The sequence below is a fragment of the Rattus rattus genome, chromosome 1 (assembly GCF_011064425.1).
Source record: "Rattus rattus isolate New Zealand chromosome 1, Rrattus_CSIRO_v1, whole genome shotgun sequence".
NCBI lineage: Eukaryota > Metazoa > Chordata > Mammalia > Rodentia > Muridae > Rattus > Rattus rattus.
The window spans coordinates 260,858,089-260,877,679 of NC_046154.1; the positions used below are offsets into that span (position 1 = coordinate 260,858,089).

The 19,591-nt window shown below is 49.3% G+C and overlaps 1 protein-coding gene across 7 annotated transcripts; it reads right to left on the reverse strand.

Moving 5' to 3' along the window:
* Positions 1-109: 109 nt before the first annotated feature.
* Positions 110-10,838, reverse strand: Znf740 (zinc finger protein 740). Of its 7 annotated transcripts, none has more exons than XM_032884759.1 (8): positions 10,545-10,837; positions 9,465-9,784; positions 9,040-9,117; positions 6,666-6,815; positions 6,233-6,358; positions 5,712-5,835; positions 5,314-5,432; positions 110-3,092 (listed from the first exon to the last, which is right to left on the reverse strand). In XM_032884759.1, exons 4-8 carry the CDS (start codon positions 6,747-6,749, stop codon positions 3,003-3,005), a joined length of 543 nt encoding a protein of 180 aa, XP_032740650.1. In that variant the 5' UTR covers positions 6,750-6,815; positions 9,040-9,117; positions 9,465-9,784; positions 10,545-10,837; the 3' UTR covers positions 110-3,002. The 7 variants fall into 7 exon arrangements, with proteins under 7 accessions (XP_032740650.1, XP_032740646.1, XP_032740639.1 ...); XM_032884755.1 differs by having other exon boundaries at positions 9,262-9,784; XM_032884748.1 differs by lacking the exon at positions 9,040-9,117 and having other exon boundaries at positions 6,233-6,322; positions 10,545-10,838.
* Positions 10,839-19,591: the final 8,753 nt, after the last annotated feature.

The following is a 19,591-nucleotide window of genomic DNA, read 5'->3' on the forward strand; positions in this document are numbered from 1 at the left end:
CTGCAAGTTGTAGGGTGGTCGTATTGAGGGAGAAGCAACCCACTGAAACCACTGTGGCCTCTGGAGAAAGCTTCCTCGACAAAGCAAAGTCCTTGAAGAGGACATGGAATGTAGAAAAGCGCCATCCTTTTTATTTAAATATCCTAAATGTGTCACGAAGGAACATACACTGCACTTTAATGGTAAAAAGATACGAGTTTATAACATCTTATAAAAACTACATTAAAAGTGATCTTGTCCATTCGATAGTCCCCTCCCCCATAGCAAAATAAGTATATTTAAAAAAAAAAAAATAGAGCAGGACAGGAGGGGAACTGAAGATAAAAGCCCAGGGCCATAGCAGGGGCAGAGGGAACCCGGGGAGAGAGTGGCCACCGCACTCCTCTAACCCTATGTCAAGCCATGAAGTACAATCAGTAGCTAAATGATGACAAGAGGCTGTTGGGGATGGACGGACGGACTGACGGAAAGGGCAGGCACCAGAAAGGGCAGGATGGCAGGGCCTGATGTGGGAGTCCACCCTAGGACTGGTATTACTCTCCCCACCAACCCCATATCCACATCCTGATGTCTGAGCACCCACCTTCTCCTCATGTCCCCTTCCACACACACCTGAGACATCTGTCCAGTGCTAACGACCCACCCCAGCAGAGGCGGCGTCGGGCCCAGGAACCTTTGCAGCTGTCTGCATTCCCTGGGTAGAGATGTGGCTCCTGGGCTGTTGTATTACCTCCACCCCAGAACCTGTCTGCCCTCACCCACTGCCAACTTCTGAGCTTCTCAAACCTGGCCTTGGAAGTGTGGTTGAGCTGTATGTACACATTCAGTTCTCTCACTTCTCTCAGCCATGGTCTGCAGGGTCTGCTCTGACCCAGTACACACATTCATACATGCAGAGGCACGGGTCACTCTTACAACTTTCAGCACAAACGGATCATCTTCAAGTGGCAGAGAGGGACCCCCACTCTCAAAAGCATTTTTTGGAAGGATATCTTTCTCAATGTATCCTCTTTCCCAGAGTTTTATGACAGAAAAATCCCAGCCCAGCAGAACCCTCTAACAGTAAAGGGTCTGTGTGACATGCGCACGGATGCCCAGGGACCATGTGGTGGATGAAGGTCTGAGGTACAGGTCCTAGAGCATGTCAGAGGGACAGCAGACAGCTAGGACACACGGCAGTGCATGTTCCTCAGACCTCCTCTCAGGTGCTACCAGAGGAGAGCTGAAGGGTGAGACGCCCTCCCTTCTTCCGTTTAGTGCCTCTGCCCTGAAGTTGTGGCAGACCATCCCCCCCAAAATTGGAAAAGACCTTAGGATAGGTTGCTGCCTGGCTTTCATTTGCAAGTCAAGAACTTCTTCCTGGAGGCCGCCATCTCAGAGTCCTACCCACAGCTGCAGCTGCAGCTGTGCACTCAGGTGTAACCCAGTGATTACACCTGAAGTAGGCCTCGGGGCGGGTGGCGCTCAACAAAATCCCAACATCTCCCTTGAGAATCCTCTCTTTAGCAGGAAGAGTGTTATTTCACTTTAGGAAATACATGTTCAGAAGCCCTGGCTTAGAAACACTATGGCCAGTACACTGTTAAATCAACCTAACAACAACCAAAAGCCTCAACACCCTTCTGGAACAAGCCCCTCTGCTCCCTTGTTCTCAGCGAGCTCTGGGAGACAGACGTCCTTCAAGTCTGTCTGTCCTCTAACTTGGTGGCCGAATAAATTTCGGTCAATAATTCTCATCCCTTCCAAGCAAAGAAACACAAGCACTCACAAATCAGACATACAAACAAATCCAATCACTATTCCAGGGGAAGACAAGATGGACAGGGTGTTGGAACAGAGTTAAGGTCAAGAACAAAATAGACATTAGGTGTCTTCCTGCAATCCTCTCTCCCTCTGTAGCATCCTCGACCACCACTCTGTAGGGATGCCTATCAAGGAGGGAGCCAAGGTCGGTTCTTTGAGACTGAAGACCAGACCAGACCTCCATCTCCTCTACTTGAACAGGCGGAGGATTCCAGCAGGGAGAGGGCTCTATCACGCACGTCAGTCAGGACTGTCACAATCTTTGTTCTCACAGTTGTTAGCAAAACTTTGGACTATCCTTGTTCTAAGAGGGCACAAAGGACAGCCCACTCAGACACAACTCCCTGCTCAACTCCGCCTGGGTTCTGGAGTCAAGGACAAGCGAGGTAGCCACAAACCACAACCAAGACCGACTGCCCAGAGAGAAGGGCTGCATGGGCTACCCCACCCAAGTTTCCTCCACAAGGCACTTGAGCTGACCCCATCAGGCCCCAGGGCTGCACAAACCATGGGAATGCCCGTGGCACAACACCGCTCTTCTTGAGGAGATAAAAAAAGGTATGCCCACTCTTCTTGTCCAGCCCACGTCTGTCCTTCCTAGTTTCTCCTTTTGTCCTCACAGTGTATAAGAAGTCCAAGGAAGCTCAGCTGCCAGCCCCCGCCCTGCCTGCTTTCAAAGAGGAAGTACTGTGCAGGGCTGTGGAACACTGAGGGACTACGGTAACAGGAACGGCCAGACCAGCACAGTCCTCCCTGTGCTTCAGGACTTTACCCCTCCACATTACCTGTGTCTCCAGTTTACCTGCTGAAACTGCTTTTGGATAAACAAAAACAAGAGCAGAACAAACGAATACCCCTCCCCAGTCCTTTCCATTTTAGCTGCCAGTTCCAGTCCTAGGTTGTGGGAACACTTCAGTCTTGGTCCTGCACCTGAGTCCCCACCTCACCTCAGCTGAGGTTCAGGGACCAGCTCCCTTGCCCAGGAATGCTGCAGGTGTCCCCGGGACACTCATAGTCCCAGACTAGTTACAGAGCTGAGGCTCTGGAGCCGATGTCCTCAGATGCTCTTCTGCTCGCCGGGGGCCAGTCCTCTAGAAAGGGGGACAGGTCCAGAGTGAGTGGTGGTGGGACGTCAGAGCAAAGGTCATGCTCTTCAGGAGACGCTCCTCATCACTCCCACCACCTAGGGCCCCTCCTGCCTATAGAGAAAACTGCCCATCAGAAGTCTTGGACTGGCATCCTTGGCACATCCGTTTGTGTCTGAGTAACCGGTCTGTCCGAGAAAAACACTGTGAAGAGAGAAGAGGGGGGACTAAGTCACTAAGAGAAGCTCAGAGGCATACGCTGTGTTCTTATTACCTTTGCAGCTGCAGAGCAGAAGCTGTGAACAGAAAAGCTCATTTTGCTGGGCTTTGTGACAAATGTCTGCAATCCCAGAACTCAGGAGGCAGAGATAAAATGCGTGCATAACTGGGAGTTCAAAGCTAGCCTGGTCTATGTAATGAATTGTAGTACAGCAGCCAGGGATAGTTGAGAGAGAGAGAGAAAGAGAGAGAGAGAGAGAGAGAGAGAGAGACAGACAGACAGACAGACAGACACAGATAGACAGACAGACACAGACAGACAGAGACACCCTGTCTCAATAAATAAAAAGAACCAAATGCTGGCCTGGCCCAAGGGGCTGGGATGCAGCTCGGCTGCTGGACTGCTTGGCTGGTACACACGAGGCCCTGGACTTGGACCCCAAACCTAGGACCTGAGCACACCTGAGCACCTGAGGTGGTGCACACCTGGAATCTGAGCTCCTGGGGCCAAAGGCAAGAAGATCACAAGTTCAAAGTCATCCCTGGCTACGAGGCAAGTTGGAAGCCAGTGTGGACTACTTAAGACCCTATCTCAAAAACGGGAAGCAGGGGAGGATGAAGGGGCGGCTCAGCAGGTCAAGCCACATGTTGCCCAGCCTGATGACCTGGGTTTGATCCCTACAAGCAACATATAGGAAGGAGAGAACAATTTCCAAAAGCTGCCTATGCTCTCCACACTTGTGTTGTACCATGTCTATACAGTAATAAATGTTAGGACAACATCAACATCATCATCATCACCACAATGTCTACCACCATCATCACCATCATCTGCTGCTGGTGCTGGAGCCACAGGGCCTGGCCTTTGAACACTGGCTGTATCACTTAGTGATATGACATGGGGCAAATTACCCTGAACCTGTCTGTTCATCTGAGGGAACAGGTTAAAAGCACCCAAAGTGTAGCTGCTTCCTTCATCAAATATCTATTGTTTTGCCAGAGTGGAGATCAACCTCAGAAAAGCACTCATCCCCACCAGCCTTTCAGCACATACTTATCCTAAGGCCAGAGGACTATGTGGAAAACTGGAAGGGGGAGACATCCCTCGTGTTTCTGTGAGACTGGTTTTGCTATTTAACTGAGGTCAGCCAAGAACTTGTAATCTTCTTGCTTTGCCTCCTGAGTGCTGGGATTACAGCCTGTGTTAGCTACCAAACTCAGCTCCTCCACGGCACTCCGTTCTCTCAGCTTTGGCACCGTGATGAGAGATGCTGGGTTAAGGCCTCACGCTGTCATCAGGGGCAGTAGCAGCTAAAGGCTCAGTGTGGAAGGGTGGGCAGAGCATGCAGGAGAGCCAGTTACCACCGCCTCTCAGCAGCTGTCCTGCCTCCCTCGGTCTCTTCCCTACACTCTCAAATCAGACACCAGACCCCACTGCAAAGATGACATCTCACCCTCCTAGGTGCAGGAGCACTGAAGTTGGACCAAATCCAACTCTACTCGTATCTGCTGTGTCTCCGGGAAGTTAACCTCCCTCAACTTCAATTTCCCCATTACATGAAATGAGGGTGGCACGGCTACGCTAAGGAGATAATGTGAGATTAGAACACTCCCAGCAGCTGAGTGGTGGTGCACACTGTTACTCCCAGCACATGGGAGGCATAGGCAGGAGGATCTCCGAGTTTGAGGCCAGCCTTGTCTACAGAGTGAGTTCCAGGACAGCCAGGGTTACACAGAGAAACAGCACCAAAAACCAAAAAAACCAAAAAGAAAAAAAAAAAGAAAAAAAGAAAAACCTACCACCATGTCCTGCACTCTTCTAATTCTGTCAAATTTGTTCTCACAGTGCCTGGCATAGAATACTGGCATAGTACTCAAGAAATGATATTATCAGGCAGATCTCTGTGAGTCTAAGGCCAGTATGGTCTACAGAGTGAGTTCTAGACAGCTAGAGCTACCTAGTCAGTCTTGGGAAAAAACAAAACAAAACAAAACAAAACAACCAAAAACCAATACCACAAAAAGCAAACCAAACCAAACTTCAAATAAATGACATTATGATGATATCCTAACAAGCATTCCCAATGGTGAACACCGTAAGCCCAGAGATGTGTCTCTTTCTGGGGTGCTGATTGTACTGAGGAGGCCCCTGTCAGCCTGGAAGGGCCTGGCCCTATTTATCCAGAGGGATGGCGGGAGAGCTTACCTGATGACATCGTTCACACTGGTAAGGCTTTTCGCCACTGTGTACCCGCTTGTGGCGTTCAAGATGGTACTTCTGGATGAAACGCATATCACATACGTCACACTCAAACGGTTTCTCACCTGGCCCAGGGGCAAAAAAGAAGTGAGCACCAAGAGAAATTACAGCAGGGACTATACATTCCAGTTGTCGTCCAGACACCTAGTGACCATAAACATGTAAGGGTGCTGGTCTCAGTGACACCAAACACAGAGCCATGCAACCTTCATGCCTAACATTCTCCTGCAAAACAAAGCCAGCGGGAATACAAGATTCAGATTCCTCTCCCATCTGAACGCCAGTCTGAATAGAGCAGGGACTCACCAGAGTGAATAAGGACGTGTTGAACACAGCAGACTCACCAGTGTGGATAAGGACGTGCCTCTTGAGGTGATAACTGCTCCGAAAGGCTCCAAAGCAGTGTTCACAAATAAAATTTTTGGGGATCTTTACTTGAAAAGAGCCATTTTGTTCCACTACCACCACCTGGGGGCAACAATCAGGCATGTCACGTGGGTGTCTCTGTCCTCTTCCCAGAGGTGCTTCTACTCTGGGTCCAAGTAGAGCTGCTGGACCGAGAACCTGAGAACCTTTCTGATTCTGTGAAAGGTGGTGCTGTCACCTGTCACACCCCTTGAGCTAAGAGCATCCAAAGGAGGAGGATGGGGTAGATGAACCAGCTGTCTTGCCACAGCCAACACACACAGCGTGAGCAAGCTAGGGTTCACCCTCTGCTGCACAAGCCACACTTCCCACCTGTACCAAGAATGTCCAGCAAGGGTGGATGGCATCGTGCCTCAGAGGCAATCAGGGAAAACTGTAAGTCACGGTCTTAAGGAGATGGCCCCCATTACTAATCTGCATGGGCTTCCCCATTACCTGCCTTTTTAACAGTCTTTTTTGAATGAGAGGCCTCAGCCAAGCTGTCATCATCTTTGCGGTTGCGGGATTTATCACTGTCTTTTCGGTGGCCCTTTGAAGACAAATCAAATCTAGGCTTACAGTCCATCTGGGAATATAAAATGTGAAACCAAATAAAGTCTCTTGATAAACAGTTTGCAAAGGATATAAACCACTGCTTCCTCTCCACACATCTACTTCCTCTTTCCCTCTCCTGGTCTAAGAGTCTGCAGGTACCACAGGGACCTTCCTCAGCTCTCCAGACACCCGCACTCCTTCCTTCTCAGCTGGATCCTAGTTCCCCACTTCCCTAAACAGAAAAATCAAGGCAGAGCCACAGGAGCCACAGCCTAGTGCCTCCAGGCAGGGTTGGGCCACCCGATCCCCGAGCACCATAATGGACTCAAGTGCTGTACCTGACTGGAACACCTCAGCACATCGGGGCTACCTGCCCGCTCGCCATTTTCGGCCTGCTTGCTGGCAATCTGACTCAGCATCATCTTCTTGCTGGCTGCAGTGGGAACCAAACTCACACCTGCTAGGCCTTCACAAGCCAGAAGACTTGCCTAAGTTGAAAGGAGATGAGGTGTCAGGTCTCCTGGCGGGGCAGGGCAGAGACAGGCTGCCATCCTCAACAGACCCACATCTACACCCAGCAACAACTCGCTTCTCTCCAGGGAAAGACTCCCTCACAGCCACGCCTTGCTTCCTCCAAGTCCTTTCTAACTGTCTTACCAGGAGCTACTCCCCCTGTGCACCCCCTTAGGCAACGAATGAAACACTGATGAAGTTAATCATGCAGCATGGACACTTGTGGTTACCAAACAGCACGTGGGATGACATACGACCTAAGACACTTCCCAGCTTTAACTGTAGATATGACATCTGTCTGTCTGACCCAATGAGATCGGAGATTCCTAGGGCAATGTCTTCCTTCTGAATTCTTTTATCTTTATTACCTCTGCCTATTTATTTTGTGTGCGCGCCCGCAGGCCAGTGTCATGGAGCATGTGGAGGTCTGAGGACCATTCAAGGAGTCAGTTCTCTTCTTCCCGTTGTCAGACTGACAGCAAGACGCTTCTGAGGAAGAACCTTGCTGACCCCTCTGCTGTTTTTGAAATATTTATTACTTTTGTCTGTGTGTGTGTGTGTGTGTGTGTGTGTGTGCTTATGCCACATGTGGGCAAGGTGCCCAAGGAGACCAGAAGAGGGCGTCAGATCCTCTGGAGCTGAAGTTAGTTATCTGGGAGGGACTGAGGTGGGTCCTTTGGAAGGGCTGGGCCCCCAACACTGACTGGATTCAAAGCACACTCTGGACAGGTAGGCCTTGTTGGTGCCAACGACATTTGCTCTCGGGCTCTCTCTCACCCTAGATTTTAAATTCCCTAACTGCTGTCAGCCACAGCAAACAAAACCTCCAGGTTCTGGAGTTGAATATACAGTTTCTTTTGATCACTTTGGCCATTCATTTTATTTTTAGGTTTTTCAAGACAGGGTTTCTCTGTGTAGCTCTGGCTGTCTTGAAAGTCACTCTATAGACCAGGCTGGGCTCAAATTAAAGAGATCCGCCTGCCTCTGCCTCCCGAGTGCTGGAATTAGTATGTGACACCACACTTGGCTCCCTTCAACCCCCTTTAGGTCATTTCTAAGTGTGCACTAAATAAAATTTGGAAAGTTAATTCAATAGGGGTGCTTTGAGATTTCTCTTACTCAAGAAAGTCTCTTAGTCAACAAACACCCGGATTAGTAAAAATATTTTCCTTTGGATGATCAATGTGTCTTGGGAATCTCTTCTTTCACTTCCATGAACTTTGAAGTTAAAAAAAATCTTAGTTTTGCTGTTTGGACTTTGCAATTCTGGGCAAGCCTCTCTACCTTTGAAGCCTTGCTTCCCTCAACCGTAAAAACCTGTCAGAGTGCCTACCCTCACAGGGCCAAGGAGGACGGGAGAGGGATGTAGAACGCTTAGTGCCAAGCACAAAGTCAATGCCTGGTAGAAGCAACCTCCTCAGAACAGTAAGCACAGCGAATGCCGTGGAGTAAGCTGCAAACAGACAAAGGGAAAGGCCCAGAGGCTGCAGCACTTGGAAGGAAGCCAATCCCACTACAATCAGGCTGCCATCCTGCTGAGACTGGTAGAGGTTTTCCTTAAAGAAAGCTCAGAGAAGCGCACGACTATCCATTCAGAAGACTGTAACTGTCCCTCTGGTCATCTCGTCCTTCCAATCAATCCATCTGCCACCTTCACAATGACAGCTATCTTCTGAAAGACATTGCCTTGAGGGGGGGGAGGTCCCCACTCCCTGGACAGTAACATCTAATTCCTTAGGAAGACACAAAAAACCCTTGGGCCACACTCTGCTGACTTCTCCAGGAAACAACTCCCCACTTTCGTTATCTTCCCTGTCTCTCTGACGCCTCCAGAAAACAAACCCCCTCCTTCGTTACCTACCCTGCCTAACGATCCCCCATCTCTAATCCTTTAGCTCCTTAACTACCCACCGACCGCCAGTGGCACCCCATGCCCACACAGTCCCTCTGTCTGAATGCCCTCCTGTTTATCTAGCAAAATCCTGTGCTAACTGCAAGCTTCTCTTCCTTTTTCCCATCCAGGCAGAAGTGCCGGCGTGCAGCAACACCCTTCTAGCGCCGTGAACTCCTTTAATCAACGGACTCGGAGAGTCTCTAGTACCAGCCAGCTATCGCGCAGGGCACCGTGAATATAAGAGTAGTAAATAACAGACTGTCTTTCCGTCATCCCCCCTCCCCCCAACTAGCCTGGAAGCTTACTGGGGGACAAGGACAATCTTATTCATCTTTGTACTCCAAGCACAATGCCTTGCATGTAACAGGAGCTCAATAAAATTCCTGTTGGGGAGAAAAAAAACAAATGAAGCATTCACCAGACCATTCACTCCCTTATGCCCGAGTACTTCATGTACCAAGAGTACACCGGGTACAAGGTGCTTTGCCAATGGCCCATCAGCGCCTGTGACATGGTATATAGCCTACCTCCTTCATTTGACTGGAAGCTCCCTGAAGGCAGGGGCTGTGGCCTGTCTCCTTTCCTTCCTCTAGATCTCCCCCTGGTGCTTAATACAGAGCTCGGCTCACTGGGGATGGCCAATACTGTTGACTAAGGCAGAATTCAAGAGTGACACTGCAAACAGGCTTCCCAGTGAACGGTCTTGAAGGAGGACGCTAGAGCTTTTTACCTGAGCCATGCTGACTCCTCACTTAACGAACCCAAAACAAGTTCAGAAATTCTTTATCCAATTTTCCTTAGGACACTGTTGTTTGAAGAACTGTCACCAAATCACAGTAACGGCTCTCCCTCCTGTTCTTTCAGTTCTGTTGCCATACTGAACTGTCTTGTCTTCCCAAAGAACTTAGCGTCCTCCAAAAGGAAAACAGGTGTCCCAAAAATCCGTAGTCTCTCTCTGACTTCTGCTTCTTGCCGGAAGAATCGAGAGTCTACCAGTCTTGGTTTCCAAGTCGAATTCTCTTGGTGAAGCTCTAGGTCTGTTCCAGAAACCTGAAACCAGAAAGGGAGATGAGGCCCTCAGGTGCAACATCCTCAGGCCATACACCGAGAGAAGCTCTCTCAACTTATTTTGCTGGGCGTTCTGAAGCTCGAAAGGAGGACATGAGTCAAGAGCTTTCTTTCTAGGTCAGTAGAAGAAATTGGCCTTCTGGGCCAGAACAAACAGCCAACAGGAGCAAAAGTAAGTTGGGCCTCCTATAGAGAGGATCTGCCAACGGAGTTAGTGCTGGGATTTGCCATCTTAGGAACGGAAGAAGGGGGCGGAGGCCCTTTGGGGCTTTTGTGCGGAGTGGGCCGGCCTGCAAAGCTGGCACTCCACAGACGAGGGCAGAACCGTGGTGGGAGGAAGCTCGGGGGCCTCCGCCGAGCACCGAGGTGGCTGGCAGTGCCCGCACGTGAGCGTCACTCGGAGCTCCCCCGAAGGTGCGTAAATTCACCGCGGAGGTGGGGGGCGGGCGTATGCGCTCTGCAGGCAGCCGCAGCGCGCGGACCCGGAGCGCAGCGCGGGAGCGCCGAGCTGCGCGCGACCCGTGTGCTCGCGCCCGCGCCTACCCCCCCCATCCTCCGGCGAGCCCCCTCTCCCGGCGGGGGCGGGGCGGCGGCAGCCCTCCTCGCGCCCCTCCTCCGCCGCGCCCCTCCTCCGCCTGGCTCCCTCCCCCTTCGCGCGCGGCGCCCCCGGCCTGCGAGCTGCTGAGGCGCTGCTGCCCGCTCGTCCGCCCGCTCGACGCTGCCCTCCCCGCGGCGCGCCTACCTGTCCGGCGCGGTCTCCCGCTGTCTCCTCCGCCGCGCGGCGCCCCCTCCAGGCCCCAGGCGCCCCGTGCCAAGCCCGCGGCCGCCGCTGCTCGCGCCGGGACCGAGGCAAGTTTACAAACACCAACCCGGGGCCCGTTTCCCCGGAAGCACTTCTCCCTCCCCCTCGCCCTCTTTGCCAAGCGGCCACATCCACTTCCGGGCTCGGGAGCCGCGACAGGAGGGGGCCTCCGAAAAGGGGTGAGGCTGGGGACGCGCGGAGAGCTGCAGCTGGCGAGTGGGAGGGGGACGGCAGGGAGGACCGGAGGAGGGTGGTGCGAAGGGCGGCGCGTGCGCCGTGGCGCTCGCGCGCCCCGGCCGCCATCTTGACTGAGGGCAGCTCCCAGGCTCGCCTGGAACCTTTAGGCGCTGCATGTTCTTTGAGAAGGTTCGCTAGGTGGGCTGGCTGGTTCTCGCAGAAACTCCATCCCTCTCCTGTCGCCCCAGGTAGAAGTAGGAACAGTTCGTACCCCTGATCTTTTCTTTAAGCTTGGTCAGGTTTGTCTTTCCGGTGCTTGCAGCTGTCGGGCGCAGACCTGCAGACTGAGGTCAGCTGGGAGGAGAGTTAAGCCATTGCACAGTCCTGCGGTATACACTAAACCACAATCTGCATATGAGTCTCAGAGACGTTCTCTAAATACCCAAGGCAAACGTGCCCTGGTCCTGCAGTCTTGTGACCCGAGACAGACATCTATTCTAGGTGACCTAACTAACTTAGGCTTCCTTTCAAGAAAAAGCCTTTTCCCCTTCGGTGGACGAGTCTTGTTGGAGATTTGGAAGTGCGTGTTGTCCTCTGGGCCAGGTCGCGTTTAGAATATTGAGCCCGCCCTGCACCGTGTTGCCCCACTTTAGCATTAGAGAGGAGTCGACTCCTAACCACAGACCTGGACATTTAAGACCACCAAAGTAAGTTCCATTTCTCTTAGAATCATTCTGAAGCTGACATAAGTAGAAATGTCACCAGGAATGTTTTAAAAACAAATTAGGGACCTGAAGAGATGACCTAGCTGTTAAGAGTGGTTGCTGGGAAATCTTGAGGACAGAGTTTGGATTCTGTTATCCAGGTAACAAGCCTGCTAATGGAAACATTCCTGTAAACCCAGCTCCGAGGAAGGTGGAGACTGGAGGATACCCGGGACTTGCTGGTTTCCACCTTAACTGAGAAAATTAGAGCCCCAGGTTGTGGGAGAGATCCTGCTTCTAAAGGAATAGGCCGAGTGATAGGCAGGGCGTACAACACCCTCTTCTGACTTCTGAGTGTGCACAGGCTCTTGAACTCACGGACATAGCCATATAGTAAACAAACATAGGATTTTAAACACTAGTTTAAGGGAGTGAGTGTGGCAAATATCTTTAATCCCAGCACCTGAAAGGCAGAGTAGGCAGATCCCCGTGAGTTCAAGGCCAACCTGGTATTCATAGCAAGTTTTACCAGCTAGAGATACACAATCTTTAAAAAATCAAAGGACAGCCTAACCCACTGCCGGTCCACAGAATGGAAAAATACATGATCTTTCCCTCTAACCGAGCTCCCGAGGACAATCATTCTTTTTTTTTTTTTTTTTTGGTTCTTTTTTTTTGGAGCTGGGGACCCGAACCCAGGGCCTTGCGCTTCCTAGGTGGCGCTCTACCACTGAGCTAAATCCCCAGCCCGAGGACAATCATTCTTTTACCGTTTCTTATCATTGTGTATTTTTTTTTTAAAACATTCATGTGCGGGGTTGGGATTTGGCTCAGCGGTAGGCGCTTGCCTAGCAACCGCAAAGGCCCTGGGTTCGGTCCCCAGCTCCGAAAAAAAAAAAAAAAAAAAAAAACATTCATGTGCATATGTCTGTTTTGCCTGCATGTCTGTCTGTGTACCACTTGAATGCCTGGCGCCCTTAGAGGCCAGAAGAGGGTGTAGAATCGAGTTCCTGATGCTTAGCCACCTGGAGTAACAGGCAGTGTGAGCCACCATGTGGTAGCCGGGAGTTGAACCTGGGTCCTCTGGAAGAGCAGCCAGTGCTCTCAACTGCTAAGCCATCTCCCGAGTCCCTGTTAGTATATATTTGATAGTGGGGCTAGTTGGAATTCATGGTCTGGCACACGCTCGAGAAGCTTTCAGCTACTGAGTTTTCCCCTACTCAGCGATTCCCCAAGTCTTACCAGTTTGGTGAACTCTGTACAATGAGACAGTCTTTCTGAGTTCGTGCTTTCTTTTTCTTTTTCTTTTTTCTTTTTTTTTTTTTTTTGGAGCTGGGGACCGAACCCAGGGCCTTTCGCTTGCTAGGCAAGCGCTCTACCCCTTAGCTAAATCCCCAACCCCTCGTGCTTTCTTTTTAACCCAGTGCCCTTTTTTTTTTGATCACCTAAAATGTACCGTTCACTATATTTTATTTTCTGTTTTTGTTTGGAATAGGTTCTTATTCTGCAGCTCATGCTGGCTTCAAAGTCTCCTAAGTTCCTCCTGCCTCACCCTGGAGTATTAGGTTTTAAACCTAGCAGATAGACCACGTGAGATATCTAAGCGAGTTCACATTTAAAATTCATCACAAAGGCCGTGTGAGACGATTTCAGACCTGTAGCCTCAGCTGCCTAGGAGGTTGAAGCAAGAGAGCCAGTTGAACCCAGGAGTTCAGAGGCCAGAGCAGCATAGTGTGACTGTCTCAAGGCGGAAAAACAAAACTAAACAAACAAAGCAAAACCCGCCCAAGCAGCAGTTCATAGCAAAGGTGTTGGTTCATGAACTGGGAAGGAGAGGCAGGGGAATCTGAAATCAGAGGTCGTCCTCAGCTACAGAGTGAGTCCGAGGTCAGCTCAGGCTGCCTGGTACCCTGTCTTGGGGAAGAAAAAAAAAATAGAAAATAATAATTCAGCAGTGAACGACCTTACGTGGTTATCTTCTTGCACTTATGCAGACTATGTCACTAAATATGAAATGTGACTATGTAAATACGCCTAGATACTTTGACGATTTATTTTCATGTGTGTATTGTAAATGTATGAATGGCGCGCCTGCATGTATGTATGTGCATAATATGTGTGCAGTGGAGGGCATTGGATCCCTCGAACTGGGAACCACATCTGGGTCCTCTGCAAGAGCAATAAGAACTCTTTACATTGAGCCGTTTCTCCAGCCTCCAAATTCTTCTCCTCCCTTCCTCCAATTTTAATCATGGTGTTGAAAATTGAAACCATTCTGCCGTGAAACATAGCTATATGCCGGGTTTCAAACTTTTTTTTTCTTTACAACATGTAATTTATTTTGCATGTACTTCTGTGTGTGGCCGCATATGTGTCCACGCAGAGGTCAGAGTATAGCTTTTTATTTTTTTCTCGAGATGTGTCTATGTAGGCCTGGCTGTCCTGGAAAACTCTATGTAGACCAGATTGGCTTTGAACTTGCAGAGTTTTGCCTGCCTCTGCCTACCAAGTGCTGGAATTAAAGACAGGTGTCACACCTTCTGAGAGTCAGTTTTCCCCTTCTATCATGTGGGTCTGGGGATGGAAGAGCTCGGGTCACCAGGCTTGAGAGCAAATGGGCTTTACCTGCTGAGCCATCTCAAAGGGTTCAGTGTTAACTTTCTAACAACAAGCCTAGTTGAAAGAACTTTCGGAGGTACCTAACTCCCAGGATCTTTCTGCCTTCAGGCAGGACTCCTCCGGTGCAGGGTCCCTATCTCAGCCTTTTTCAGACTCTGTCCAACATATAAGCAGGCACTGCTGTGATGATCCCTGATGAGTGTGTGCCCATTGGCACTACCTAAAGGACAGTGTGTGGCTTTTACCTGAGCATCAGACTGTGCAGCAGTGCCTCTCTGGAGTGAGTGCCTGCTCCATGACTTGGTTTTGCCTTCAGTCAGGATCTGGGTTCCTTTGCTGGCTGCTAGTTGGAATCCACAGGACAAACACAATCCCTGGGGCTGTTGCCAGTCAAGCGGCAGACATAGACAGTCAATGTTTGCTGAACAAGCTGAACCCATTCTCTTGAGAGCCAGCATGGGTTGCATAATAGAAACAAGCTGTCTAGCTCCCTTTGCCATCCCTTAGACCTTTGATGAGACTGAATAAAGAAGTTGGGAAATAGAATGATCTACAAGGGACATTTCCTGGAGCCCGGCAGTGCATGTACTTCGGAATTTTTGTTTTTGTTTTGTATTGCTGGGGATTGAACCAAGGACCTTGCCTATCACAAAACTAATATCCCCAGCTCCTTCTTCTTCTTCTTTTTTTTTTTTAATTCTTTTTTTCGGAGCTGGGGACAGAACCCAGGGCCTTGCGCTTCCTAGGCAAGTGCTCTACTACTGAGCTAAATCCCCAACCACCCCAGCTCCTTCTTAACTTTTTTTTTTTTTTTTTTTAAGACAGGGTCTCACTATGCAGCCCTGGCTGGCCTGGAACTTGCATATAGACCAAGCTAGTCTTGAACTCACAGAGATCTGAAAAGGTGTGCTCTACCACACTCAGCACCTTCCCAGTCCCTTCTTGTTTTAGAGTAACTTTTAATGTTATGTGTAATGTGAGGTTATTGTATAATGCTTTTAAATACAGAGGACTGACGGCTGTCTTTGTTAGACTAGCCGTAACAAGTCTCCTTTGAGGAGTTGTGTAAACCATGTTGACTTGTGGACACATCTGTGAGGTACTTCCTTCACGCAGGCAACTGTGGGGGATACCATTCCCTAGGCTGGGGACTCTGGACTGTATAAGAGGTAAAAGGGCTTACTGAGAGTTAGTGAGCATGCAGATAGAAGATAGAAGTGTGAGTTCATTTCTGTCTACTCTTTTTTTTTTTTAACCTAATTGTATGTGTATGGGTGTTTTGCCTGCAGTGTATGTGTGCAGCACATGTAGGCAGTGCCTGAGGAGGCCAGAAGAGGGAATTGGATCCCTTGGGACTATAAATACAGTCCATGTGAGTGCTAGGCATCTAACTCTAGTCTCCTGGAAGATCAGCCGGTGTTCTTTTTTTTTTTTTTTTTTTTTTTTTTTTTCGGGCTGGGGACCAACCCAGGACCTTGCGCCCTAGGCAAGCGCTCTACCACTGAGCCAAATCCCAACCCCACAGCCGGTGTTCTTAACTCTCCAGACCTCTGTACATGTCTCTTCCAGCCTGTGAATATGACATGATTAGATTCATCAGAGCCTACCCCTGAATGACCGCAAACTGGAACCGTGAGACAAATAAACCCTTTCTTCTATAAGTTGGTTTTTGTGGGGTCATTTGTCACAACAACAGTGAATTAGGACTGCTGGGGCCATGGCTTACTGTGCAAGCATGGGAACTGTGTTCGCATCCCCAGCACCACGTACAAGCCAGACGCAGTGGCAGACAGATTCATCCTGGTGGTTTGCTGATTGCCCACTCTACCTGAGACGTGGAGCTCTGACCTCTGTGAGAGAGTCTGTCTCAGGAAATAAGGTGGAGAATGATGGTCTGACCCTGCACACTGACCTCAATGTGAGCATTCAGGAGCACAGGTCATACTAAAGATCTTACTGAAGATTAGAGCTATACAAATACAGAATCCAAATTACCCATGATTCATTCCAACACGACAATAATATTCTGAAGTCTCTTCCAGTCTTTTGAAAAAAATGCACAGGGGCCATAGAAATGCCAAGGTCCGTTCCTGTAACCCACATCACCTGTAACTCCCAAGTTTCAGGGGAATTAAAACCCTTTCTGGGTTCTTTGGATACTCAAATGTTATGGGTAGCATGAGCACATGTGTCCTCCACCCCCAACCCAGGTGGGTCTCTGAGTTCAAGGCCAGCCTGGTCTATAGAGCTAATTTAAGGCCAGCCAAGGCTACACAAGGAAACCCTGTATTGAAAAACCAAAGCGAAGAAAAACGCATGGGGATAGGTTGGGGATGTAGGTGGGAGTTCACCCTTGCTCCTGCCTGGAGCCCGGCTATGTATGGTGAGATCAGACAGACTGAAAAACAACGGCTGTCAGAGGACTCATGAAGGACGTGGATGAACTGAGTCCATTCAGTTTGGAGGCAGGAAAATTCATGGTGGTCTTGCAGGTAGAAACTAGGTGGTGGTGCGCTGAGGGGACTGGGAGGAAAGGTAGTAAAAACAGAATGGAGGGAACTTCTGGAAGTTGACTACCAAGAGAAGGTGGCCAGAGGGGGACATATTACGAGAGGCTTGAGCAACATAAAGTATGAAGAAGTGGAGAGGACCAGGATTGAAGAAAGGAGGGCTTCATCCAGAGATATCCTTGAAGGAGAAGGAGGGAAACCTTAGGCCAGGGGATCAGACTTACCTAGCTGCAGGTGGAAGAGCTAGGGCAGGGCAGACTTGCGGAAACCACACGCAGGTCATGAAGGGGCTATGCCCAGCAATAACCCTCTGTACTCACTGTCCTGGCTTTGCCCTGGTATAGGAGGGACACATTCTCCCTCTGAAGCTGGGAGCTCAGCATGTGGATCCTCTGCCCTTTGAGGTCGGTTCTATCATCTAGGCTCTTGGAGTACAGGCGTGTGCCTCAGTGCTTTAGTGGACTGCACTATTAGTGTAAACCATGTAGAGGAATACACTTTTTTTTTTTTTTTTTTTTTTTTTTTGGAGAAAAAAGTTTCACTATATAAAACAAGCTGGCCTGGAACTCACCCTTTGCTCTGGGCTAGCCATGGACTTACAAATCCTCCTGCCTCAGCCATAAATACTGGAACTGCATGAATCATAAGTCTCTTAAGATGTGCTGTGGTTGTAGGATGTTTGTCAGGCATTCACCAGGCCCTGTGTTCTACCCAGGCCCACAGAAAGAAAAGAAAATGGAGCTGAGGACAGGAGTATGCACCCCAAGGCCCAGTGCTCACAAGGCTGAGGCAGGAAACTGCTTAAACTCAACGAGTGCAGGAGCAGCCAGGGCCACACAGCACAACCCCGATTCATAACCGGACAAACATGAGACCCTCTGTTCTGCTATCATGGGGCAGTGGGATTTTGAAGTGTGCCATTGCTTCAGAGAAGCTGACTGTCCACTTTTATAAAACCACACCGAGATATCTGTTTATGTGTATATATTCATGTGTGCATGTGTGTGTGTGTGTGTTTGGTGTGGTGCTGGGTGTCAAGTCAGGACCTCACACATAGCAGAAAAACCACTGTAGGACTGAGCTATACACCCAGACCTAAGAAATTTCTACTCCTCAGTTTCAGAAGTTGGGTATCCCTCTGCCTTGCTGAAGCTAAGGGCATGGACATTTACTAAGCACACAGCTTTGATCCCAGAAGGGGCAGGCAGATCTCTCTGTCAGTTCCAGGCCAGCCTGGTCTACAGATGAGTTCTCTGGCTTGGGCTGTGCAAAGAAACCCTGTTTTAAACAAACAAACAAACAAAGCTTTAATTTATTCCCTTTGTGTGTGTGTCTGTGTCCGTGCACACATATTTGCTATGGCACGTGGGTGAAGAAGGTCAGAGAACAACTTCTGCAAGCCAAGTCTTTCCTTTCACCATTAGGATTCTTGGGATCCGATGCAGAGCATCAGGCTTGGTGCCAAGCACTTTTATCTACTAAGCCATCTTACTGGCCCTGCAGGACATTTAAAAAATTATGTTTACTCATCATATATGCATGAGAGTGTGTGTGACTGTATGTGTCTCTGTGCCTGTGTGTATGTCTCTATTAGTGTGTGTGTGAATGTTTGTAAGTGTATCTATCTGTGTGAGAGTGTATGTGTGTATGTATGTATTATGTGTGTTATATGTGGATCGTGTGTGACTGTATATGGGTGAGTATAAGTGCGTGTGTAGAGGTCAGAAAACAACTTCTCAACAAGAGTCAATTCTTTACATCTACCATGTGGAGTCCAGGGATCACACGCAAGTGGTCAAGCATCTTTAACCGAATGGCTCACCATTTCGCTACTCCAACAGTTTTATATGTTGGTACAAGTTTTATAAATGTTGGCCCCTGTCAAACATGCAGGTGGCTGTGGCAAAAAAGGCAGCCAGTAACAAGTCTCTGCAAAGGTGCGGAACACCTTGTGTCCTCAGACATTGTCGGTGGGAACTGTAAAACGGCAACTATTTGGAAAACAATTTGGCAATTCCTCAAAAGGTTAAACAGAGAGTGAGCATGTGACTCAGCAGTTTTACCACCAGGAATGTCCTCAGGGGAGTTGAAAACACACGCCCACACAAAGACTTGTACACAAACGTTCAAAGCAGCACTGTGCATCAGAGCCAAGTCACAAATGACAGAAATATCAAGAATGAACAAATGGCCAGATGAAGCGCAGTATACACCTACGAAGAGTAGGATCCCGCCATGAGAAGGAGCGGAATGCTGGCTCACGCTACAACACGGATGAGCCTTTAAAACAGTGTACTAAGTAAAAGGAGCCAGTCACAAAACCCCACATATTACATGCTTCTTCGAAGAAGGGGCCGGGGCTGGAGAGATGGCTCAGCAGTTAAGAACATCGGCTGCTCCTCTAGAGGACCTGGCTTTAATTTCCAGCACCCACGTGGCAGCTCACACAACTGTAACTCCAGTTCTAGGGGATCTGACGCCCTCACACAGATATACATGCAGGCGAAGCATCAATGTACATAAAAATAAATAAATCTAAAAAAAGGAAAAGGACTGTGGATGCATGCAGAGTTACAAAGTGGCAGGGAACTGTCCAACCTGGGTGCTAGGAACCGAACTTGGGCCCTCTGCAGGAAGAGCAGCTCATGCTCTTAACCAGTGAGCCATCTCACTAGCGTCCGCTGTGTGCTTTTTAGGACCTGCCCAGCACGGGCAAATCTGTAGAGATGGAAAGTGGATTTGTGGTTGCCAGAGATTTTGGGGGCAGGGACCAGATGAGTTTATTCCTGGGATGAGAAAAAGGTCCTTAAGTCAGGTAGTGGTGGTGATTGCACAAGCTTGTGGCTATACTAAAACCCCTGGATAAAGGGCTGTGCTCTGTGGTATGTAAGCTATAGCTCCATAAAGCCATCCTATTAAAGAACAACGAGGAGGTTCTGTACACGCTAAGCAGGATTACTCAGATTTTATTTGTTGA